General features: G+C 46.4%; 2 protein-coding genes and 1 non-coding gene across 3 annotated transcripts in view; 1 reads left to right on the top strand and 2 right to left on the bottom strand.

Moving 5' to 3' along the window:
• IRAK3 (interleukin 1 receptor associated kinase 3) overlaps positions 1-5259 on the bottom strand; it is a 31453-nt gene extending 26194 nt beyond the window's left edge. The window contains exons 1-3 of the mRNA XM_038756052.1: positions 5254-5259; positions 4888-5120; positions 1259-1446 (exon numbers count right to left, since the gene is read on the bottom strand). Coding sequence (XP_038611980.1) covers positions 1259-1446; positions 4888-5120; positions 5254-5259 — 427 coding nt within the window. The remainder of the gene's footprint in view (positions 1-1258; positions 1447-4887; positions 5121-5253) is intronic.
• Positions 5260-10219: 4960 nt separating this feature from the next.
• Positions 10220-26352, top strand: TMBIM4 (transmembrane BAX inhibitor motif containing 4). The gene is made up of 7 exons (XM_038756326.1): positions 10220-10407; positions 18997-19105; positions 20263-20368; positions 22226-22259; positions 22947-23064; positions 24541-24586; positions 26027-26352. The coding sequence occupies exons 1-7, from the start codon at positions 10314-10316 to the stop codon at positions 26231-26233; spliced, it is 714 nt and encodes a 237-aa protein (XP_038612254.1). The 5' UTR covers positions 10220-10313; the 3' UTR covers positions 26234-26352.
• Positions 19590-19727, bottom strand: LOC119937307. The gene has a single exon (XR_005453984.1). It is a non-coding gene; the product is annotated as a small nucleolar RNA SNORA7 (small nucleolar RNA).
• Positions 26353-26426: the final 74 nt, after the last annotated feature.

The raw sequence follows: 26426 nt of genomic DNA, 5'->3' as shown, positions 1-26426 counted from the left end.
CTGTGTGCAGAGCACTGTACTAAGCGCTTGGGAAGTACAAGTTGGCAAAATATAGAGACAGTCTCTACCCAACAGCGGGCTCACAGTCTAGAAGGGGAAGACAGAAGGGGCCTAGAAGGGGAGTCTAGATGGGGAGTGCCAAGCACTGTCCTGAGCGCTGCGGTAGCTATTTCCTGAGCGCCTCGTGCGTGCAGAGCCCAGTACTAGGCGCTTGGACAGTACCATTCAGCAATTTATTCAATCATCCAACGGTAATAATAACAACAACAACAATAACAATACCACCACCACCACCACCACCACCACTACTACTACTAACGGTATTTATTATATCGTTAATATATAATAAATAATATATAATGTAATAATAATAATAATATAATAAGTAATCGTATTTATTGAGCGCTTACTGTGTGCAGAGCACTGGACTAAGCACTTGGGAAGTCCAAGTTGGCAACAACTAGAAACAGTCCCTACCCAACAGCGGGCTCACAGTATGTACCAAGCCCTGTTCTGAGCGCTGGGGTGGCTATTTCCTGAGTGCCTCGTGCGTGCAGAGCCCTGTACTAGGCGCTTGGACACTACCATTCAGCAATTTATTAAATCAAACAACGGTAATAATAATAACAACAACAATAATAATAACAATACCACCAGCACCACCACCACCACCACTACTACTACTAATAACGATATTTATTATATCGTTAATATATAATAAATAATATATAATGTAATAATAATAATATAATAAAGAATCGTATTTATTGAGTGTGCAGAGCACTGTACTAAGCGCTTGGGAAGTCCAAGTTGGCAACATCTACAGACAGTCCCTACCCAACAGCGGGCTCACAGTATAATAGTAATAATAATAGCATTTATTAAGCGCTTACTATGTGCAAAGCACTGTTCTAAGCGCTGGGGAGGTTACACGGTGATCAGGTTGCCCCAAGGGGGGCTCACAGTCTTAACTCCCATTTTCCAGATGAGGGAACTGAGGCCCAGAGGAGTGAGGTGACTCGCCCAAAGTCGCCCAGCTGGCTGTTGGCGGAGGCGGGATTTGAACCCACGACCTCTGACTCCAAAGCCCGGGCTCTTGCCACTGAGCCACGCTGCTTCTCTAATGTATGTACCAAGCGCTGTTCTGAGCGCTGGGGTGGCTATTTCCCGAGCGCCTCGTGCGCGCAGAGCTCTGTACTAGGCGGCTGGAGGGTGTCAGCGCGGTGCAGTAAGCGCTGGGCGAAGCGTTGCGACTCACCGAAGCGGGTGCAGGCTCTCGGGTCTTGGGCACCGTCCAGAAGGGCACAGAGGCGGCCAAGCAGTTGCGGGGGCAGGTCCAGCAGGGCAGTGCCCGAAGCCACCGGGCCTCGGGACCCCATGGCCCCCAGCAGCGCAGTGCACCGCACAGGGCACCGCACCCACGGCCCGGGCCGCCCACCGGAGGCGCTTACGACACCGCGGAAACCCCGGCCTTGGGGGCGGCTCCCTCGTCGCCGTCGTCAGCCTCATCATCGTGGTGCTTTTAGACTGTGGGCCCACTGTTGGGTAGGGACTGCCTCTGTATGTTGCCAATTTGGACTTCCCAAGCGCTTAGTCAATCAATCAATCAATCGTATTTATTGAGCGCTTACTATGTGCAGAGCACTGGACTAAGCGCTTGGGAAGTCCAAATTGGCAACACATAGAGACAGTCCCTACCCAACAGTGGGCTCACAATCTAAAAGGGGGAGACAGAGAACAGAACCAAACATACCAACAAAATAAAATAAATAGGATAGAAATGTACAAGTAAAATAAATAATAAATAAATAAATAAATAGAGTAATAAATATGTACAACCATATATACATATATACAGGTGCTGTGGGGAAGGGAAGGAGGTAAGATGGGGGGATGGAGAGGGGGACGAGGGGGAGAGGAAGGAAGGGGCTCAGTCTGGGAAGGCCTCCTGGAGGAGGTGAGCTCTCAGCAGGGCCTTGAAGGGAGGAAGAGAGCGAGCTTGGCGGAGGGGCAGGGGGATTGGGGGCATTCCAGGCCCGGGGGTCGACGGCGGGACAGGCGAGAACGAGGTACAGTGAGGAGATTAGCGGTGGAGGAGCAGAGGTTGCGGGCTGGGCTGGAGAAGGAGAGAAGGGAGGGGAGGGAGGAGGGGGCCAGGGGATGGATGGACAGCCTGGAAGCCCAGGGTGAGGAGTTTCTGCCTGATGCGCAGATTGATTGGTAGCCACTGGAGATTTTTGAGGAGGGGAGTGATATGCCCAGAGCGTTTCTGGACAAAGATAATCCGGGCAGCAGCATGAAGTATGGATTGAAGTGGAGAGAGACACGAGGATGGGAGATCAGAGAGAAGGCTGGTGCAGTAGTCCAGACGGCATAGGATGACAGCTTGAACGAGCAGGGTAGCGGTTGGGATGGAGAGGAAAGGGCGGAGCTTGGCAATGTAGGGCGGATCTTGGCAATGTCTAGTCCATTGCTCTGCACATAGTAAGCGCTCAATAAATACGATTGATGATGATGCTTCATCGCTCCACCATCAGCATCAATCGTATTTATTGAGCGCTTACTGTGTGCAGAGCACTGGACTAAGCGCTTGGGAAGGACGAGTTGGCAACACATACAGTCCCTACCCAACAGTGGGCTCACAGTCTAAAAGATCCATCGTCTTGATCAATCCATCCATCAATCAATCGTATTTATTAATAATGGTGGCTTTTATTAAGCACTTACTATGTGCAAAGCACTGTTCTAAGCGCTGGGGAGGTTACAATCAATCAATCAATCATATTTATTGAGCACTTACTATGTGCAGAGCACTGTACTAAGCGCTTGGGAAGTACAAATTGGCAACATATAGAGACAGTCCCTACCCAACAGTGGGCTCACAGTCTAGAAGGGGGAGACAGAGGAAAAAAAAAAAGAAAAAACAAACAAACATACGAACAGAATAAAATAAATAGAATAGATATGTATAAGTAAAATTAATAAATAAATAAATAGAGTAATAAATATGTACAAACTTACATACATATATACAGGTGCTGTGGGGAAGGGAAGGAGATAAGAGGGGGGTGGAGAGGGGGACGAGGGGGGACAAGGTGATCAGGTTGTCCCACGGGGGGCTCACAGTCTGCACCCCTTCCTTCCTCTCCCCCTCGTCCCCCTCTTCATCCCCCCATCTTACCTCCTTCCCTTCCCCACAGCACCTGTATATATGTATATATGTTTGTAAAGATTTATTACTCTATTTATTTATTTTACTTGTACATACCCATTCTATTTATTTTATTTTGTTCGTCTGTTTGGTTTTGTTCTCTGTCTCCCCCTTTTAGACTGTGGGCCCACTGTTGGGTAGGGACTGTCTCTGTATGTTGCCAACTTGGACTTCCCAAGCGCTTAGTACAGTGCTCTGCACACAGTAAGCACTCAATAAATACGACTGATATTGATTGATTGACTGAGCGCTTACTGTGTGCAGCGCACTGCGCTAAGCGCTTGGGAGAGGCCAATTCAGGATGGCCCCTGCCCAACAACGGGCTAGCAGTCTAGAAGGGGGAGACAGACAGCAAAACCAAACGAGGAGACAGGTGTCAATACCGTCAGAATAAATAGAATTATAGACTTTTAATCCTTTCATTCATTCACTGTCACATTTCTTGAGAGTTTACTGTGTGCAGAGCACTGTACTAAGCGCTCAGAAAGGGCAATTCATCAACAGATAGGGACAATCCCTGCCCAACAAGGGGCTCACAGTCTACGAGGGGGAGACAGACAACAAAACCAAACAAGGAGACAGTTCTCAATACCGTTAAAATAAATAGAATTATAGACTTTCAATCCTTTCATTCATTCATTTAGGCAGTCATTTCTTGAGCGCTTACTGTGTGCAGAGCACTGTACTAAGCACTTGGAAAGGACAATTCAGCAACAGCGGGCTCACAGTCTAGAAGGGGGAGACAGACAATAAAACAGAACAAGTAGACAGGTGTCAGTACCATCAGAATAAACAGAATTATAGCTATAAGCAGCATGGCTCAGTGGAAAGAGCCCGGGCTTTGGAGTCAGAGGTCATGGGTTCAAATCCCGGCTCCGCCACTTGTCAGCAAGTCACTTAATTTCTCTGTGCCTCAGTTATCTGTAAAATGGGGATGAAGATTGTGAGCCCCATGTGGGACAACCTGATCACCTTGTAACCTCCCCAGCGCTTAGAACAGCGCTTTGCACATAGTAAGGGCTTAATAAATGCCATCATCATTATTATTATATACACTTCATTAATACAGTAGAGTAATAAATGTGTACAAATATACACAAGTGCTGTGGGCAGGGGAGGGGGGCAAGCGCTTGCCTATGTGCCAGGCACTGTACTAAGCGCTGGAGTGGATTTAAGCAGCATGGCTCAGGGGAAAGAGCCCGGGCTTGGAGTTAGAGGTCATGGGTTCTAATCCCGGTTCCGCCACTTGTCGGCTGTGTGACTTGGGGCAAGTCACTTCACTTCTCTGGGCCTCAGTTCCCTCATCTGTAAAATGGGGATTAAGATCATGAGCCCCACATGGGACAACCTGATCACCTTGTATCCCGCCCAGTGCTTAGAACAGAGCTTGGCACATCGTAAGCGCTTAACAAATCCCGTCATCGTTATTCTCCAACACCTTAATGAGCATTTTAGTCCCGGAGGCTCACCTAAAGGGAACAGAAAGCAGGTATTCATTCATTCATTCAATCGTATTGGTTGAGTGCTTACTGTGTGCAGAGCACTGTACTAAGCACTTGGGAAGTGTAAATCGGCAACGTATAGAGACGGTCCCTCCCCAACAACGGGCTCAATGTCTCCGTTCTACAAAAGAGGGAACTGAAGTACGGAGAAGTGATGAGATTGCCCAAGGTCACCTCCGCAAGCAGTTCCCGCATCTCCAGTCTTTAGTTACTGAAAGTCTACGTCTAGGAGGAAGAAGTTTGTTTTTCAAGTAACGGGGGCCGGATTGCAGCAATGCCAACGTAGTAAATGTGGACGCGGCCACCCTTGTGGCCCCCTTTTTTTCCTCCTGAAGCTTGGAGGAATAGGCTGGCCCGTGGTGGCCGGGGTGGCGTTCGCTGAAGCCTCTGGCCACCGTCACTGAGGGCTGCGTTGCCCGAAATCCAGGAGTTGTGGGCAGAGAGTGGGCAACGTGTAGAAGGGAGAAAGAACCCCCCAAAAAGCAGCTTGGCCTAGTGGAAAAAGCACAGGCCTGGGAATCAGAGGACCTGGGTTCTCACCTCCATTCAACCTGCCGTGCAAGCTTTTCGGTACCCATTGTTGTTGTATAAAAATCATAATAATAATAATAATAATAGTATTTGTTAAGCGCTTACTATGTGCCATGCACCGCTCTAAGAGCTGGGGGAGACGCAAGGATATCAGGTTGTTCCACGGGGGGCTCACGGTCTTCATTTTCCAGAATAGGTCACTGAGGCACAGAGGAGTTGAGTGACTTGCCCAAAGTCACACAGCAGAAAAGTGGCAGAGCCGGGATTAGAACCCATGACCTCTGACTCCCAAGGCCGGGATCTTTCTGCTGCTTCTCTATTGTACCCACCCACCCCGCGTGCTTAGCACAGTGCTTTGCCCACAGTAAGCGCTCGATAAATACGATTGAATGACTGGATGTTTCCACCCCTGTAAAATGGGGATTAAACACCTATTCTCCCTCTTTTTTTTTCATGGCATTTATTAAGCGCTTACTATGTGCAAAGCACTGTTCTCTTCGACTGTGAGCCCTGTGTGGGATAAGGGGCTATTTGTGTCCAGGCTATTTATGTTGCCCAGCACTTAATTACAATTCTCAGCACTTAAGAAGCAGCGTGGCTCAGTGGAAAGAGCCCGGGCTTTGGAGTCAGAGGTCATGGGTTCGAATCCCGGCTCCACCAATTGTCAGCTGTGTGACTTTGGGCAAGTCACTTCACTTCTCTGTGCCTCAGTTCCCTCATCTGCAAAATGGGGATGAAGACTGTGAGCCCCCCGTGGGACAACCTTGATCACCTTGTAACCTCCCCAGCACTTAGAACAGTGCTTTGCACATAGTAAGTGCTTAATAAATGCCATCATTATTATTATTATTAAAGATGACAATTAGTACCATTACTCTCTGTCTCAGTTTCCTCTAGACTGTGAGCCCACTGTTGCCAACTTGTACTTCCCAAGCGCTTAGTACAGTGCTCTGCACACAGTAAGCGCTCAATAAATACGATTGATTGATTGAAACATGGAGATTAAATATCTGTTCTCCAACTTGTTGCCAACTTGTACTTCCCAAGCGCTTAGTCCAGTGCTCTGCACACAGGAAGCGCTCAATAAATACCATTGATTGATTGAAGCATGGAGATTAAATACCTGTTCTCCAACTTGTTGCCAACTTGTACTTCCCAAGCGCTTAGTCCAGTGCTCTGCACACAGTAAGCGCTCAATAAATACCATTGATTGATTGAAATATGGAGATTAAATGCCTGAAATCCCTTCAGACGGCACGCTCTGTGTGGGACAGGGACTTTGGGGTCTGGCGGCATTTTATCCACCTCCACACTCAGTACAGTGCTTGGCTTATATTAAGGGCATAAAAATTCCGTTTTGACGTAGAAATGGCCACACTTGGTTGTACTTCGGCCTGTCTTTGAGCAATATGTGAGGTAACCGAGCCCAGATTTCAAAACAGCCCCATAAATACAGCGATTGCAGAGAGTTTGTGCAACCGCGAGAGGTTGTCTGGGGAGTCCGAGGAAATGATCTGCTCAATCCGGTTCTGGGGCAATGAGTTAGGAGATGCCACCTCCTCTACTTTCTGGAACAAGGCCTCAAAGCGTTTGCTAGATCAGGGCTCGATCGATCTATCAGTCGTATTTATTGAGCGCTTACTGTGTGCAGAGCACTGTGCTGAATCCTTGGGAGAGTACGATGGAACAGACATAATGAGCTGCCCACAATGAGCTGATGGTCTAGAGGGGGAGACAGACATTAATGTAAATAAATCACAGATAGGTACACAATAAATACTATGGATAATAATAATAATAATAATGATGGCATTTGTTAAGCGCTTACTATGTGCAAAGCACTGTTCTAAGCGCTGGGGGGGATACAAGGTGATCAGGTTGTCCCACGGGGGGCTCACAGTCATAATCCGCATTTTCCAGATGAGATAACTGAGGCTCAGAGAAGTTAAGTGACTTGCCCAAGGTCACACAGCAGCCATGTGGTGGAGTCGGGATTCGAACCCATGACCTCTGACTCCAAAGCCCGGGCTCTTTCCACTGAGCCACGCTGCTCCCCATGGATGGATTGATTAGGGCTGTGGGATTGGAAGGATGGATAAAAGGGGCGAGTCAGGGTGACCCAGAAGGGAGTGGGAGGAAAAGAAACGAGGGCTTAGTCAAGGAAGGCCTCTTGGAGGAGGTGGGCCTTCAGTAGGGCTTTAAAGGTGGGGAGGGTCACTGTCGGTTATCGAGAGGGAGGGCAAGATGCGGGGCGAGATAGATGACAACGAGGTATGGTGGAAAGATTGGCATTAGAGGAGTGAAGTTTCTGGGCTGGGTTGTAGTAGGAGAGCAGAGAGGTGAGATAGGAGGCGCCAAGCGGCACTGTTCTAAGCGCTGGGGAGGTTACGAGGTGATCAGGTTGTCCCACGGGGGGCTCACGGTCTTCATCCCCATTTGACAGATGAGGTCACTGAGGCCCAGAGAATAATAATGATGGCATTTATTAAGCTCTTACCATGTGCAAAGCTCTGTTCTAAGCGCTGGGGAGGTTACAAGGTGATCAGGTTGTCCCACGGGGGGTCACGGGCTTAATCCCCATTTTACAGATTAGGGAACTGAGGCCCAGAGACGTTAAGTGACTTCCCCAAGGTCACACAGCTGACAATTGGCGGAGCCGGGATTTGAACCCATGACCTCTGACTCCAAACTGAGCCACGCTGCTTCTCTATTATTATCACATTACTTATTATTACATAGTAAGCGCTTAAAAAATGGCATCATCATCATTATTATTATTGCATAGTAAGCGCTTAACAAGTGCCATCATTATTATTATTATTATTACACAGCAATTGCTTAACAAATGCCATCATCATTATCATTATTATTACATAGTAAGTGCTTAACAAATGTCATTATTATTATTACATAGTAAGCGCTTAACAAATGCCATCATTATCATTATTATTACATAGTAAGCGCTTAACAAATGCCATCATCATTATCATTATTACATAGAAAGCGCTTAACAAATGCCATCATCATTATTATTATTATTACATAGTAAGTGCTTAAATGTCATTATTATTATTACATAGTAAGCGTTTAACAAATGCCATCATCATTATCATTTTTATTACATAGCATGCGCTTAACAAATGCCATCATTATCATTATTACATAGTAAGTGCTTAACAAATGTCATCATTATCATTATTATTACATAGTAAGCGCTTAACAAATGCCATCATTATTTTTATTACATAGTAAGTGCTTAACAAATGTCATTATTATTATTACATAGTAAGCGCTTAACAAATGCCGTCATCATTATCATTATTATTACATAGTAAGCGCTTAACAAATGCCATCATCATTATTACATAGTAAGCAGTTAACAAATGCCATCATCATATTATTATTACATAGTAAGCGCTTAACAAATGCTATCATTATTATTATCATTACATAGCAAGTGCTTAACAAATGCCATCATTATTATTATTACAAAGTAAGCACTTAACAAATGCCATCATCATATTTTTATTACATAGTAAGTGCTTAACAAATGCAATCATTATTATTATCATTATATAGCAAACGTTTAACAAATGCCATCATTATTATTATTACATAGTAAGCGCTTAACAAATGCCACCACTATTATTATCATTACATAGCAAGTGCTTAACAAATGCCATCATTCTTATTATTATATAGTAAGCGCTTAACAAATGCCATCATCATATTATTACATAGTAAGCGCTTAACAAATGTCATCATTATTTTTATTACATAATAAGCATTTAACAAATGCCATCATTATTATTATTATGTAGTAAGTGCTTAACAAATGCCACCACTATCATTATCATTACATAGCAAGCGCTTAACAAATGCCATCATTATTATTATTACAAAGTAAGCACTTAACAAATGCCATCATCATATTATTATTACATAGTAAGCGCTTAACAAATGCCATCATTATTATCATTACAAAGTAAGCACTGAACAAATGCCATCATCATATTATTATTACATAGCAAGCGCTTTACAAATGCCACCATTATTGTTATCATTACATAGCAAGCGCTTAACAAATGCCATCATCATATTATTATTACATAGTAGGCGCTTAACAAATGCCATCATCATATTATTACATAGTAAGCGCTTAACAAATGCCATCATTATTACATAGTAAGCGCTTAACAAATGCCATCATTATTATTATTACATAGCAAGCGCTTAACAAATGCCATCATTATCATTATCATTACATAGCAAGCGCTTCACAAATGCCATCATTATTATCATTACATAGCAAGCGCTTAACAAATGCCATCATTATTATCATTACATAGCAAGCGCTTAACAAATGCCATCATTATTATCATTACATAGTAAGCGCTTATCAAATGCCATCATTATTATCATTACATAGTAAGCGCTTAACAAATGCCATCATTATTATTGCATTCATTATTATCATTATTACATAATAAGCGCTTAACCATCATCAGATCATTATGACATAGGAAGCGCTTAGCAAATGCCATCAATATTATTATTATGACATAGTAAGCGCTTAGCAGACGTCATTATTATTGTTATTGTTATTGTTATTCCCCTTTAAGACTGTGAGCCCACTGTTGGGTAGGGACTGTCTCTAGATGTTGCCCATTTGGACTTCCCAAGCGCTTAGTACAGCGCTCGGCACATAGTAAGCGCTCAATAAATACGATTGATGATGATGACGTAGCAATGCCTTAACAGATGTCATTATTATTATTATTATTGTCATTATTATTATGATTACTCCACCCCCCCGCCCCGCCCTCCCATCAGGGCTCGGCCTTCAGGCAACTCCCGGTCCGGGCGGGAGGGGGCGCGCGCGCGCGCCCCCATCGATGCGCTCCGGGCTCCCTGCGGCTCGGGGGCTCGGCGGTCGATTGCTCCCTCCCGGAAGGGCCGCGCGCATGCGCGCTGGGCCGCCCGTGACGTCACCATCGCCGCCGCCCTCGAAGTGCGGCCCGAGGGAGAAGGGCCCCCCGACCTCTGACCTCTGACCTCCGACCCCCGCCATGGCCGACCCCTGCCCCTACCCGCGGGCCTCCATCGAGGATGACTTCGACTACGGCAGCAGCGTGGCCTCGGCCAGTGTCCACATCCGAATGGGTGGGTGATCAGAAGAATAATAATAATAATAACAACAATAAGCATCATCATCCTTAAATGATAATAACCGCATAATAATAATAATAATAATGATGGCATTTGTTAAGCGCTTAATATCATCCTTCGTTCAGTCGTATTTATTGAGCGCTTACTGGGTGCGGAGCACTGGGCTAAGCGCTTGGCAACGTATAGAGACGGTCCCTACCCAACATGAAAATGTTCGTACGTATTTATTACTCTACTTATTTTACTTGTACATATTTATTCTATTTATTTTATTCTGTTAATATGCTTTGTTTTGTTGTCTCTATGTTCCCCCTCCTCCCCCCTCCATCCCCCCGCCTTACCTCCTTCCCCTTCCCACAGCACCTGTATATATGTATATATGCTTGTACGGATTTATCACTCTATTTATTTTACTTGTACATATATTATTATTATTATTATATATATTATTCCTCCCTTCAAGGCCCTATTGAGAGCTCACCTCCTCCAGGAGGCCTTCCCGGACTGAGCCCCTTCCTTCCTCTCCCCCTCGTCCCCTTCTCCATCCCCCCCATCTTACCTCCTTCCCTTCCCCACAGCACCTGTATATATGTATATATGTTTGTACATATTTATTACTCTGTTTATTTTACTTGTACATATCTATTCTATTTATTTTATTTTGTTAGTATGTTTGATTTTGTTTTCATTCCACGGAAACTGCCCTCTCAAAGGTCACCAATGACCTCCTGCTTGCCAAATCCAACGGCTCATACTCTGTCCTAATCCTCCTCGACCTCTCAGCTGCCTTTGACACTGTGGACCACCCCCTTCTCCTCAACACGTTATCTGACCTTGGCTTCCCAGACTCCGTCCTCTCCTGGTTCTCCTCTTATCTCTCCGGTCGTTCTTTCTCAGTCTCTTTTGCAGGCTGCTCCTCCCCCTCCCGTCCTCTTACTGTGGGGGTTCCCCAAGGTTCAGTGCTTGGTCCCCTTCTGTTCTCAATCTACACCCACTCCCTTGGTGACCTCATTCGCTCCCACGGCTTCAACTATCATCTCTACGCTGATGACACCCAGATCTACATCTCTGCCCCTGCTCTCTCCCCCTCCCTCCGGGCTCGCATCTCCTCCTGCCTTCAGGACATCTCCATCTGGATGTCCGCCCGCCACCTAAAGCTCAACATGTCGAAGACTGAGCTCCTTGTCTTCCCTCCCAAACCTTGTCCTCTCCCTGACTTTCCCATCTCTGTTGACGGCACTACCATCCTTCCCGTCTCACAAGCCCGCAACCTTGGTGTCATCCTCGACTCCGCTCTCTCATTCACCCCTCACATCCAAGCCGTCACCAAAACCTGCCGGTCTCAGCTCCGCAACATTGCCAAGATCCGCCCTTTCCTCTCCATCCCAACCGCTACCCTGCTCGTTCAAGCTGTCATCCTATCCTGTCTGGACTACTGCACCAGCCTTCTCTCTGATCTCCCATCCTCGTGTCTCTCTCCACTTCAATCCATACTTCATGCTGCTGCCCGGATTATCTTTGTCCAGAAACGCTCTGGGCATATTACTCCCCTCCTCAAAAATCTCCAGTGGCTACCACTACAATCTGCGCATCAGGCAGAAACTCCTCACCCTGGGCTTCAAGGCTGTCCATCCCCTCGCCCCCTCCTACCTCCCCTCCCTTCTCTCCTTCTACTGCCCAGCCCGCACCCTCCGCTCCTCCACCACTAATCTCCTCACTGTACCTCGTTCTCGCCTGTCCCGCCGTCGACCCCCGGCCCACATCATCCCCCGGGCCTGGAATGCCCTCCCTCTGCCCCTCCGCCAAGCTAGCTCTCTTCCTCCCTTCAAGGCCCTGCTGAGAGCTCACCTCCTCCAGGAGGCCTTCCCAGACTGAGCCCCTTCCTTCCTCTCCCCCTCGTCCCCCTCTCCATCCCCCCATCTTACCTCCTTCCCTTCCCCACAGCACCTGTATATATGTATATATGGTTGTACATATTTATTACTCTATTTATTTATTTATTTATTTTACTTGTACATTTCTATCCTATTTATTTTATTTTGTTGGTATGTTTGGTTCTGTTCTCTGTCTCCCCCTTTTAGACTGTGAGCCCACTGTTGGGTAGGGACTGTCTCTATGTGTTGCCAATTTGTACTTCCCAAGCGCTTAGTACAGTGCTCTGCACATAGTAAGCGCTCAATAAATACGATTGATTGATTGATTGATTTTGTTCTTTGTCTCCCCCTTTTAGACTGTGAGCCCACTATTGGGTAGGGACTGTCTCTAGATGTTGCCAACTTACTTCCCAAGCGCGTAATACAGTGCTCTGCACACAGTAAGCGCTCAATAAATATGATTGATGATGATGATATATTCCATTTATTGTATTTTGCTAATATGTTTTGTTGTCTGTCTCCCCCTTCTAGACTGTGAGCCCGCTGTTGGGTAGGGACCGTCTCTAGATGTGGAATAGTAAATATGTACAAGTAAAATAAATAGAGTAATAAATTTGTACAACCGTATATACAGGTGCTGTGGGGAGGGGAAGGAGGTAGGGCGGGGGGCATAGGGAGGAGGAGAGCTAAAAGGGGGCATTTGTTAAGCGCATGCTATGTAATAATGATGGCATTTGTTAAGCGCTTACTATGTAGTAATAATAATAATGATGATGGCATTTGTTAAGCGCTTACTATGTAATAATAAAGATGGCATTTGTTAAGCTCTTACTATGTAATAATGATGGCATTTGTTAAGCGCTTAGTATGTAACAATAATAATAATGATGGCATTTGTTAAGCGCTTACTATGTAATAATAATGATGATGGCATTTGTTAAGTGCTTACTATGTAATAATGATGGCATTTGTTAAGCACTTACTATGTAATAATAATAACGATGGCATCTGTTAAGTGTTTACTATGTCATACTATTACATAGTGCTTACTATGTAATAATAATAATGACGATGGCATTTGTTAAGCGCTTACCTTGCAATAGTGATAATGATGCATTTGTTAAGCACGTACTATGTAATAATCAATCAATCAATCAATCATATTTATTGAGCGCTTACTATGTGCAGAGCACTGTACTAAGCGCTTGGGAAGTACAAATTGGCATCACATAGAGACAGTCCCTACCCAACAGTGGGCTCACAGTCTAAAAGGGGGAGACAGAGAACAGAACCAAACATACCAACAAAATAAAATAAGTAGGATAGAAATGTACAAGTAAAATAAATAAATAAATAGAGTAATAAATATGTACAACCATATATACATATATACAGGTGCTGTGGGGAAGGGAAGGAGGTAAGACGGGGGGATGGAGAGGGGGACGAGGGGGAGAGGAAAGAAGGGGCTCAGTCTGGGAAGGCCTCCTGGAGGAGGTGAGCTCTCAGCAGGGCCTTGAAGGGAGGAAGAGAGCTAGCTTGGTGGAGGGGCAGAGGGATTGGGGGCATTCCAGGCCCGGGGGATGACGTGGGCCGGGGGTCGATGGCGGGACAGGCGAGAGCGAGGTACAGTGAGGAGATTAGCGGTGGAGGAGCGGAGGGTACGGGCTGGGCAGTAGAAGGAGAGAAGGGAGGGGAGGTAGGAGGGGGCGAGGTGATGGACAGCCTTGAAGCCCAGGGTGAGGAGTTTCTGCCTGATGCGCAGATTGATTGGTAGCCATTGGAGGTTTTTGAGGAGGGGAGTAATATGTCCAGAGCGTTTCTGGACAAAGATAATCCGGGCAGCAGCATGAAGTATGGATTGAAGTGGAGAGAGACACGAGGATGGGAGATCAGAGAGAAGGCTGGTGCAGTAGTCCAGACGGGATAGGATGAGAGCTTGAATTAGCAGGGTAGCGGTTTGGATGGAGAGGAAAGGGTGGATCTTGGCAATGTTGCGGAGCTGAGACCGGCAGGTTTTGGTGACGGCTTGGATGTGAGGGGTGAATGAGAGAGCGGAGTCGAGGATGACACCAAGGTTGCGGGCATGTGAGACGGGAAGAATGGTAGTGCCGTCAACAGAGATGGGAAAGTCAGGGAGAGGACAAGGTTTGGGAGGGAAGACAAGGAGCTCAGTCTTCGACATGTTGAGCTTTAGGTGGCGGGCGGACATCCAGATGGAGATGTCCTGAAGGCAGGAGGAGATGCGAGCCTGGAGGGAGGGGGAGAGAGCAGGGGCAGAGATGTAGATCTGGGTGTCATCAGCGTAGAGATGATAGTTGAAGCCATGGGAGCGAATGAGGTCACCAAGGGAGTGAGTGTATATTGAGAACAGAAGGGGACCAAGCACTGAACCTTGGGGAACCCCCACAGTAAGAGGATGGGAGGGGGAGGAGGAGCCTGCAAAAGAGACTGAGAAAGAACGACCGGAGAGATAAGAGGAGAACCAGGAGAGGACGGAGTCTGTGAAGCCAAGGTCAGATAACGTGTTGAGGAGAAGGGGGTGGTCCACAGTGTCAAAGGCAGCTGAGAGGTCGAGGAGGATTAGGACAGAGTATGAGCCGTTGGATTTGGCAAGCAGGAGGTCATTGGTGACCTTTGAGAGCGCAGTTTCCGTGGAATGAAGGGGACGGAAGCCAGACTGGAGGGGGTCGAGGAGAGAGTTGTTGTTGAGGAATTCTAGGCAGCGCGTGTAGACAACTCGTTCAAGGAGTTTGGAAAGGAATGGTAGGAGGGATATGGGACGATAACTAGAAGGTGAGGTGGGATCAAGGGAGGGTTTTTTTAGGATGGGAGAGACATGGGCATGTTTGAAGGCAGAGGGGAAGGAACCAGTGGAGAGTGAGCGGTTGAAGATGGAAGTTAAGGAGGGGAGAAGGGATGGAGCGAGAGATTTCATAAGATGAGAGGGAATGGGGTCAGAAGCACAGGTGGCCGGAGTAGCACTTGAGAGGAGGGAGGAGAGTTCCTCTGAGGATACCGCTGGGAAGGATGGGAGAGTAGCAGAGAGTGTTGAGAGCCGGGACGATGGAGAGAGGGGGGAAGAGACTTTGGGGAGGTCGGACCTGATGGATTTAATTTTGTTAATGAAGTAGGAGGCCAGATCGTTGGGGGTGAGGGAAGGAGGAGGGGGAGGAACCAGGGGCCTGAGAAGGGAGTTGAATGTACGGAAGAGCTGGCGGGGGTGATGGGCATGGGTGTCAATAAGGGAGGAGAAATAGTTTTGTCTGGCAGAAGAGAGGGCTGAGTTAAGGCAGGAAAGGATAAACTTGAAGTGAACGAGGTTGGCATGGTGTTTAGACTTTCGCCAGCAGCGTTCAGCAGCTCGAGCATAAGAGCGAAGGAGGCGGACAGTGGCAGTGATCCAGGGCTGTGGGTTAGTGGTGCGAGAGCGGCGAAGGGAAAGGGGAGCGAGCGAGTCTAGCTGAGTAGAAAGAATAATGATAATGATAGTTAAGTTCTTACTATGTAGTAGTAGTAATAATAACAACGATGGCATTTGTTAAGCGCTTACTATGTAATAATAATAATGGTGATAGCATTTGTTAAATGCCATTATTATTATTAAGCGCTTGCTGTGTAATAATAATAATGATGATGGCATTTGTTAAGCGCTTATTATGTAATAATAATAATAATAATAATAAAGGCATTTGTTAAGTGCTTACTGTGTAATAATAATAATGATGGCATTTGTTAAGCACTTGCTATGTAATAGTAACTATGTAATAATAATAATAATGATGGCATTTGTTAAGCCCTTACTACGTAATAGTAATAATAATAACGATGGCATTTGTTAAACGCTTACTATGTAATTATAATGATGATGATGGCATTTGTTAATTGCTTAGTATGCAATAATAATAATGATGACATTTGTTAAGCGCTTACTATGTAATAATAATAAAAATGATGGCATTTGTTAAGCACTAACTATGCTCAAAGCACTGTTCTAAATGTTGGGGAGGATACAAGGTGATCAGGTTGTCCCACATGGGGCTCACAGTCTTAATCCCCATTTGACAGATGAGGGAACTGAGGCTCAGAGAAGTCAAGTGACTTGCCCAAGGTCACACAGCTGACAAGAGGCAGAGTAGGGATTAGAACCCATGACCTCTGACTCCCAAGCCCAGGCTCTTACCACTGAGCCACACTGCTTCTCTATGTGCCAAGCACTGTTCTAAGCACTGGGGTAGATACAAGGTCATTCATTCACTCATTCAGTTACATTTATTGAGCGCTCACTATGTGCAAGGGCACTATACTAAGCGCGGGGAAAGTACAATTCGGCAACATATAGAGACAGTCCCTACCCAACAACGGCCTTGTAGTCTAGAAGGGGGAGACAGATAAAAAAACAAAATAAGTAGACAGGTGTCAATACCATCAAAATAGATAACTAGAATTATAGCTATATACACATCATTAATAAAATAAATAGAGGAATAAATATGTACAAATATACACAAGTGCAGTCGGGAGGGGAAGGGGGTAGGGCAGAGGGAGGGAGATGGGGCGATGGGGAGGGGAGGAGGAGCAGCTGTTCTAAGCGCTGGGGTAGATACAAGGTAATCAGGTTGTCCCACATAGGGATCACAGTCTTAATCCCCATTTTATAGATGAGGTAACTGAGGCACAGAGAAGTGAAGTGACTTGTCCAAAGTCACACAGCTGATAAGTGGCGGAGCCGGGATTAGAACCCACGACCTCAGACTCCCAAGCCCGGGCTCTTTCCACTAAGCTATGCTGCTTCTTATTAATAATAATAATAATATTGGCATTTATTAAGCACTTACTATGTGCAAAGCACTGTTCTAAGTGCTGGGGAGGTTACAAGGCGATCAGGTTGTCCCGCAGGGGGCTCACAGTCTTAATCCCCATTTTCCAGATGAGGTCACTGAGGCCCAGAGAAGTTAAGCAAATTGCCCAAAGTCACATAGCTGACAATTGGCGGAGCCGGGATTTGAATCCATGATCTCTGACTCCAAAGCCCGGGCTCTTTCCACTGAGCCACACTGCTTCTCAACTAAACTGTACTAAACATTTGGGAAAGTACAGTAGATTGTGAGCACAGCCCCAGGGACAGGAACAGGGGCTGTGTCTAATTCTCACCTGCGTATTCTCTCCCAAACCTTAGTACAGTGCTCTCTGCCCAGGAAGCGCCTAGTAAATACTATCACTATCACAGTTCGCTGCCCTCCAGGAGCTAACCCCAACATGTAAAGTGCCTAAGACAATGCTCGGCAAAGAGTTAATGGTCGATAAATACCATTAATCAATTAATTGATTAATTAACAGCTGCTGTTCACTGGTGTCTCCCACCCCCAGGAAAGTTGGAGGGGCAAGCTCTGACCTACCCGGTTCCCCTGCCCCCTGAAAAATACACAGTCAGGATACAACACAGGGCTCATCTTCCCTGTTCCCTCAGTTTTTCCTATTCCTATCAGTCGATCAATCAATGGTATTTATTGAGCACTTCTTCGCCCCTCTCTCCACCCCCTTTTTTCTTCCTGCTTGCCCCCATCTCTCCATCTCCTGGGTCCTAATCCTGGCTCTGCCAGTCATCTGCTGTGTGACCTTGGGCAAGTCACTCTTGTTCCTCTGGGCCTCAGCTACCTCATCTGGAAAATGGGAATTAAGAGGGTGAGCCCCGTGTGAGACATAGACTGTGTCCGACCTCATTAGCTTGTATTTATCGCAGAGCTTAGTACAGTACGTAGTAATAGTAATCAGGTCGGACACAGTCTATGTCTCACATGGGGCTCACACTCTTAATCCCCATTTTCCAGATGAGGTAGTTGGGGCCCAGATAAACAAAGTGACTAGTAAGTGTACTAGTCGCTAGTGTACTAGTAATAGTACATAGTAAGCACTTGAACAGAATAAATGATAATAGTAATCGGGGGAAGGGTGTGGGAAAGGGGTTGGCGGCGAGATAGATGAGGTCGATTTAATCCGCATTATACAGTTGAAGAAACCGAGGCCCGGAGAAGTGACGTGACTTGCCCAAGGTCACACAGCAGACAAATGGCAGACCTGGCATTAGATTTTTCCACTAGGCTCTGCTGCTTCCAGAAGTAGAATAATAATGATGGCATTTATTAAGAAGAAGATAGAAGGTAGAAGATGGAGTTTCTGCTCTTGGGGATTTTACAGGTGTGAGATTCTACTACACACACACACTCATGTACACGTATATATGTATATATATTGCATCTAGCTTTATTTCTATTTATTCTGATGACTTGACACCTATCCACGTTTTGTTTTGTTGTCTGTCTCCCCCTTCTAGACTGTGAGCCCATTGTTGCGTAGGGACCGTCTCTATTTGTTGCCAACTTGTACTTCCCAAGCACTTAGTACAGTGCTCTGCACACAGTAAGTGCTCAGTAAATATCATCATCATCATCATCAATCGTATTTATTGAGTGCTTACTATGTGCAGAGCACTGTACTAAGCGCTTGGGAAGTACAAATTGGCAACATCTAGAGACAGTCCCTACCCAACAGTGGGCTCACAGTCTAAAAGGGGGAGACAGAGAACAAGACCAAACATACTAACAAAATAAAATACTAACATACTAACAAAATAAAATAGAGTGGATATGTACAAGTAAAATAAATAAATAAATATATGATTGAATGAATGAATATTTTGGTTTTTTACCAGCTTTTCTGCGGAAAGTCTACAGCATCCTGTCTCTTCAAGTCCTCTTGACGACAGTGACGGCAGCGGTGTTCCTCTACTCGGAAGCAGTGCGGACGTTTGTTCACCAGAGGTAAGCGGGCCATCGCCAGCCGTCTCTCGGCCTTTAACTGCGGGCAGGATTTATGGTGACGGTCAGGGGGGTGCCAGGGGCGCGTCTGTACTGGATTCCCTCCCTGAGACCCACTTCAGGGAATATCGTCAGGCATCGTGTGCTGGTGGGGTCCCAGACCACCGTGGAGCTTAGGGACTGTAGCCAGGTCGGTGGGAGAGTCGTCTGTTCTGGCCGTTCACGCTAGCTTTAAGCCATTATTTATACGAAGCACAAACCTGTCTTGTCTTATGCTGTCGAGTCGTTCCCAACCCATAGCGACACCACGGACACATCTTTCCCAGAACGCCCCACCTCCACCTGCCATCGTTCTGGTAGTGGATCCATATAATTTCCTTGGTAAAAATATGGAATTGCTCTACCGTCACCTCCTTCCATGCAGTAAAATTGAGTCTCCACCCTCGATTCCCTCCTGTGCTATTGCTGCCCGCATAGGGGAGTCTTGACTGGTAGCAGATGGCCTTCCACTCGCTAGCCACTGGCCAAGCTAGGAGTGGAACGGGTAGGCCTCTGCTTGACTCTCCCGGCCGTAGTCGAGACTGGTAGAGTACTGGAAACTCTCCAGATGCGACCCTGACGGGGTAAGAAGCACAGACATCGCTCTTTTTTTTTGAATGGTATTTGTTAAGAGCTTACTATGTGCCAGGCACTGTACTAAGCGATGGGGGAGATACACGCTAATCAGGTTGGACACAGTTCATGTCTCCCACGGGGCTCCCGGTCTTCATCCCGGTTGTACAGTTGAGGGAAATGAGACCCAGAGAAGTGAAGTGACTTGCCCAAGGTCCCACAGCAGACAGGTGGCGGGGTCGGGATTGGAACCCAGGTCCTCCTGATTCCCAGGCCCGTGCTGTAGCCACTGGGCCACGCTGCTATTTTAATGTCAAAAGCCCAAGAAAGGGTCACTGACATTTTCGAAGCAGACTCGATGGCTGTAACTCCACCCCGTGTCTTTAGGTCCGTTCAACAGATCTTGAACTGTTGAAAAGCTCGTCATTTTGGTTTTTGAGGATAACGATCTAATTATAGAGAACAGAAATAGGCTCGATATTTTGAAGTAGCTTGGTGGATAATTATTTGTGCAGCTTTCGATTGCTCTCCGTTGTTCTGTCTTGCAGCCCTGCCTTGATTTTGGTTTCTGTCCTCGGATCTTTTGGCTTGATCATTGCCCTGACCTTTTACCGACATAAACACCCCATTAACTTCTACCTGCTGTTTGGATTTGTAAGTATCCCCGCCGGTTTTCCTCAGCAGCTTGTGAGGTGCGAAGGAACTAATCTGAAGCCCCGGATAACATCGGACGGGCTCTTTGGTGGGGGTTGTCATCTGTTATCTGTGCATGCCTGGTCGGTGTGTGTATGTCTGTGCCCCCAAATCTGGAAAAGAGGGGCAAGCTTATGTTTCCCCACCAGCTGCTGTCACTGAAACAAGAAAACTCCTGCCCCCCACCTTTTTTTTTTAAATGGTAGTTAAGCACTTACTATATGTCAAACACTGTTCTAAACGCTAGAGTAGGTTCAAGTTCATTAGGTGGGAACAGTCCCTGTCCCACAGGGGGATCACAGTCTAAGTAGGAGGAAGAACAGGTGTGAAATCCCCATTTTACAGTTGAGCAAACTGAGGCCCAGAGAAGTGAAGTGACACTTGCCCAGGATCACACAGCAAGCAGTTGTCAGGGCCAGGTTTGGAACCCAGGCCTGGGCTCTCTCCATATGGCCACACTGCCTCATGATGGGGCCCTCTAGGCATTGCCTACTCACTTTGTCGTGTTGTGCTCTTCCAGGCACCTAGCACAACTGCTGTGCACACGGCAGGCACTCAGTAAATCCCTTTGACGGACTGACTAAGGCCGCCCTCCTCATTCTCTTCCTCCTCCATCCTTCTTTTCCTCCTCCTCTATCCTTCTCCTCCATCCTTCTCATTCTCTTCCTCCTCCATCCTTCTTTTCCTCCTCCTCTAACCTTCTCCTCCATCTTCCTCCTTCATCCTTCTTTTCCTCCTCCATCCTCCTCCTCCTCCTCATTCTCATTCTCTTCCTCTTTCATCCTTCTTTTCCTCCTCCTCTAACCTTCTCCTTATTCTCTTTCAGCCTTCTTTTCCTCCTCCTCTAACCTTCTCCTCCTCCTCCTTTTCCTCCTCCATCCGTCTTTTCCTCCTCCTCTAACCTTCTCCTCCATCCTCCTCCTCCTCTATCCTTCTCCTCCATCCTCCTCCTCCTCATTCTCTTCCACCTCCATCCTTCTTTCCCTCCTCTGTCCTTCTCCTCCTTCTCTTCTGTCCTCCTCTGTCCTCCTCCTCCCTCTCCCAAGTCCTGAGCCTTCCTGGCCATTTACAGGCCTTCTTGGGATGAGTCCAGACTTTTGTCCCCTTCACCCCCGGGCAGGACCTTGGGAGCTACAGCTACAGGGAGAAGGATTTCTGGCTGGTCTGAGAGGAAGCTTTCCCTTTTTTTTGTAATAGGTAATTCAGTCCTTGGCCCCTAGTAAGCACTTACTAGGGGTAAGCACTCAAATACTAAGGAGATTATTATTATTTTAAAAATTGGAACCCCAGAGGGAAACCCGGTTAGTAGAAATTGAAAGGACTTGAATATGTTTAGGGTGGCGACAGCCAAGTTGAGATTCCTAGGCGGTGGCCCCGATCAGAGATATACGGCTCGTGTGACCTGGTAATCGCTAGGGAAGCAGCGTGGCTAGAGCCCGGGCCTGGGTTCTCATCCTGGCTCCATTACTTATCTGCTGTGTGACCTAGGGCAGCTCACTTCACTCCTCTGGGCCTCAGTGACCTCCTCTGGCCAGTGGGGATTCAGACTGAGCCCTACGTGGGACAGGAACTCTGTCCAACCTGAGTAGCTCGGATCTCCCCCAGCGCTTAGAACAGTGCCAGATACATAGTCAGCACTTAACAAATCCCATCACTGTTATTATTCATCACTGTCATTTCTCCAGAAGCTTTTTGTGTGAGAAAGGGTTCTTCCCCAGAATATTTAGCATGGTTTGGAGTGAACGAACGAATGAGAGCTTTTGATCGTACATATGGTCCGGCTTTAGCAAGGCCCTGCTCTGTCTGTTTCCCACACAGACCCTTCTGGAAGCTCTGACGGTAGCTGTGACAGGTGAGGCCCATATCCAGGGAGGGGAGAGTGAGGGAAGGGAGGGAAGACTTGGCTGGGGGGCAGGGGGAGGGTGGCAGAGGTAAGGCAGCCCCACGGGGCTCGGCCTGGCAGACAGAGCCCCTGTTCATTCCCAGAGCTGGTGGGGGGTGTGGGGAAGGGGGCAGCGTGAGTCAATCAATCAATCGATTCTATTTATTGAGCGCTCACTTTGTCTAGGGAAGCAGAATGACCTAGTGGATAAAGCACGGGTCTTAGAGTCAGACAGAACGGAGTTGCTTTTATCCGTATTCTCCCCCTCTAGACTGCTGGCTCCTTATGGGCAGGGAACGTGTCTGCCGATTCTGTTGTATTGTACTCTCCCAAACGCTTAGTACAGTGCTCTGCACGTAGTCAAAAGGGTAAGCAAAGGTCACACCCAGGCTGAGAGTTGGGCCCCTGGGGGAGCTCCTCCGACCAGAGGCAGGGTAACTCCCAATAATTAAACCTAAAACGTTAAGACAAAGCGCAGCCCTACTCAGGACCAAACCAAGGAGACCAAATGATCCCAGACTGCTTTCAGATGCCCAAGAGATAAGATTAAAGCATAAATTCAATGACATCAGTGTCGTTCTGTCAAATAGTTACCGTTTTAGACGGTATACGTGTATAAATATTTCAGCTGACCTTTTTTTTTTATCTTTTTTACAGTAACTTTCTATGAGGTACATGTTGTCTTACAAGCATTCATGCTGACTGCAGCAGTGTTTCTCGGATTGACTGCTTACACTCTACAGTCAAAAAGAGATTTCAGCAAATTCGGAGCAGGGTAAGTTCCATTTTAGGCTCTAAAGATTTATGTTGGCAAGTTCCAGGAAACAGGAAGAAAAACCCATCCAAATTCTTGCAAAGCAAAAGTCGATTTAGCAGTTTTCAGTTGAATGGGATTTGTCGATTTACTTTTTATTCACAGCGCCTTATTTGGAAAGCAGCTTTTTTCCCCAAAGAGTTCATTTGCGTGCACCAAGATGAAAGTAAAGATTAATCAATCAGCCAATCAGTGGTATTCACTGAGCGTTTACCATGTGCAGCGCACTGTACTAAGCGCTTGGGAGAGTACGGTATAACAGGGTTGGTAGACATGTTCCTTGCCCACAACAATCTTACAGGCTAGAGGGGGAAACAGACATTAATAGAAATAAAGAAATGACAGATATGGACACGATTGACGTGGGGCTGAGGGAGGGATGAATAGAGGGGGCAGATCCAAGCTCCAGGGTGACGCAGAAGGGAGTGGGCATAGCCGGATGTGTTTGAGGAGAGATGGCCAAGGTCATGGAGGGCTGCACATGGGAGAGCAGAGTGATCGGGGTGAAACATTTGGGAGAATCTAATCTGGGGAGGAGAGAAATCAATTAAGGAAAGCCTCCTGGTCCAGGCGGGGTTTCTGCAAGCCTTTGAAAACGGGGAGAGCCAATTTGAAGGGAGGGGGAGTCCCAGGCAGATGGAAGGATGGGTGGGCAGAGGGTCGGTGGTGGGAAAATCCAAAACGAGGCCCAGTCAGGGTAACCCGAGGAGATCAGAGAGTGTGGGCTAGAATATAGTGAGAGGAGAGAGTGGAGACAAGGATGGGAAGCCACTGAAGGTCTTTGAGGAGTGTGGGGAGATATTTTGTAGAATGACTAGAAAAATAAGGGCACCAAAGTGAAACCTGGTCTGAAGAGGGGAGAAACTGGAGGCGGGAAGACTACTGAGGAGGCTGAATCAGTGTGACGAACACCTCCTGGACCAACCTGAAGCAGCGTGGTCTAGCAGACTTCTGTGTGGGTAAAACTGAGGTTCGATAGGAGTTTCTGGTGTGAGCGAGTGGTCCGCGGTTTCAAAGGGAGCCGAGCGTCGAGGAAGACTAGGATGAAGTCTGTATGATTTGGCAAGGAGGAAGCCATCCGTGTCCTTGGAGAGTTTGGTCTCACGAGAGTGAAAGGAATGGGAACCAAATCTGTGAGGGTGAAGAAGGGAGTTGGAGAAGGGGTGAACAGTGAGCAAATTCAGTCTGTTCAAAGAGTTTGCGAGTTGAATGGGAGAAGCTATCTGTTATTTTTCCCTGGGTTAACCCAAGTTGTAGAAATGCAGTCTTGTTCAGGAGGTCTGGAAATCTTTTGTTGTTGTTATTTTCTTGACAGAAGATTGGATAGATCTTTTTAAAGATGGGCATTTGTGCTTTGAATTAAAGGAAAAAGTGGAATGTTTTTGTCAATTTTAAAGACTAGCGTATTCTCATTGACTACTACTGTTGTCGTTTCAGTCTCTTTGCTTTCTTGTGGATTTTGCTCCTGTCAGGATTTTTGAGGGTGAGTTACTTCAGAACAATTACTCTAATACTATTTCTTGACTTAAATTTCTGTCGGGAAGAGTTTAATTGACGAGCATAGTATATTTAAAGTCAGACAGGTATATTCTTAGAGCACAAGAGTTGTTTGGAATGCTCATGTGATCAGTCTGTTCATCTGTAATAATCTTTTTTTAAAAAAAGGAAACCTTCACCCTGTTCTCTTCCTCCTTGTGCGTTATCAGAGTTGGCCATTGTGAACTGAACTCTGATGATTGTCCTCCAATTTGCCTTCATTTATCTGAAGTAGTTTACATTCGTTATGAGAATGGAATGCGTAAACCAAAATGCAATATAACCATCCCTCAGCTATTTAAAGTCCATTTTCAACTCCAGTTCTTGAATTTATGAAGTGATAGGTGCCTTCCTTGACCCAAAAAGTGATCATTTCATCCCAAGTGCGTGACGTTTGCTTATGCTCTTGACTTCTTTCAAAAGCTTAAAAGATCTTGAGGCACAGTCACCAAATTAAACATCAGACATTGATTTCCTCTAGGGCTCAGTTTTTACATATTTGTAAAGGGCACCTAGGGGAGATGGTTCTGAAGCTGAAAGCTTGGTTTTGGCCTGGTGGAGGAAGGAATTTCAAATCAATTACCCTCCATGCCTAGTGGAGTTGTCTGGTCTCTCCCTGCTCCATTTAGGGAAGTGAAAATCAGGCAGTCTTATCAATGGTATTTATCGAGCACTTACTGCGTGCGGAGCACTGTAGAATACGCTAGAGTTGGTAAGCGCGTTCTCTGCCTGCAATGAGCTGATGGTCTAGAAGAAAAGAGATGATTCCATCATTCTCCGCCGCCTCTCCACCGTGAACGCATCTTCTTTCCAGTAACTACTTCTGACGGTGCAGTTTTTGAGCTGTGGGGTATAAATATCTTTGTAAATGTTTCCAAATACCTTTCAAGGTAAGTCCTTGGAAGGACCTATTACAATTTACTCAGACTCTCGCAGGAGAGAGCGAACCGCCCCCTCCCAAGAGGAATTTTAGCTCTGTAGGGATTTGTCTGTCCACGAGCTGGAAAAGGAAGTCCTATCCAGTTAGAGTTATCAACCTTCAAAGAAGGGAGGGTAGAGATCTTCGCCCCAGGGAGAGGTTCGTTTATATAAGGCAGGGTTGGAAACGGCTGGGATGTGGGATGATCTATCAAATCCAGGGCAAGCTGAAGGCAGGCCTTTAAAAATGCTTCTGGTGTCCTCTGAGGTCAGTAGCAAGCAAGAGAGGATGGGGCTTTGTTTATCACTTTCTCTTTTTTCTTCTAACATTTAGCCAAGGGAAGCTCACATAATATGCTGGCAGAAGCCATTTTGAACATTCAGGTAGTAGCAAGTAGCTTTCAAACCTCCCTCTCACAGGCCCTTCCCTAATTTAAACATACATTTTTTTTTTGTCTTTTGACCACAGTTATTTTTCTATAGTGAGACAGTAGAGCTGATCTTCGCTGCCCTAGGGGCTCTCCTTTTCTGTGGATTCATCATCTACGACACTCATCTACTGATGCATAAACTCTCTCCCGAAGAGTATATACTGGCTTCAATCAACCTTTACTTGGATATCATCAATCTGTTCCTCCACCTGCTGCGGGTACTAGAAGCAGTGAATAAAAAATGATGGAAATATCGCACGAATTGGGAACTCTGGGAGGCAACTGATTAAATAACCTTGGCCGCGCTGATCAATGAGGGTGACGTCTAAGTTTTGGAGATTAAAAGCTAAGTCTAGTGCTATCTCGTCTGCTACTGATTCTAAGCGTCCGAATTGGGAGGGTAGGGAGCCGGGTTGGAGAGGAGGAGTGGAAGCCACG

This window comes from Tachyglossus aculeatus, chromosome 14 (assembly GCF_015852505.1).
Source record: "Tachyglossus aculeatus isolate mTacAcu1 chromosome 14, mTacAcu1.pri, whole genome shotgun sequence".
Lineage (NCBI taxonomy): Eukaryota > Metazoa > Chordata > Mammalia > Monotremata > Tachyglossidae > Tachyglossus > Tachyglossus aculeatus.
Note: the sequence above shows the minus strand (reverse complement) of the source record. Positions and strands in the feature narration are given on the sequence as shown.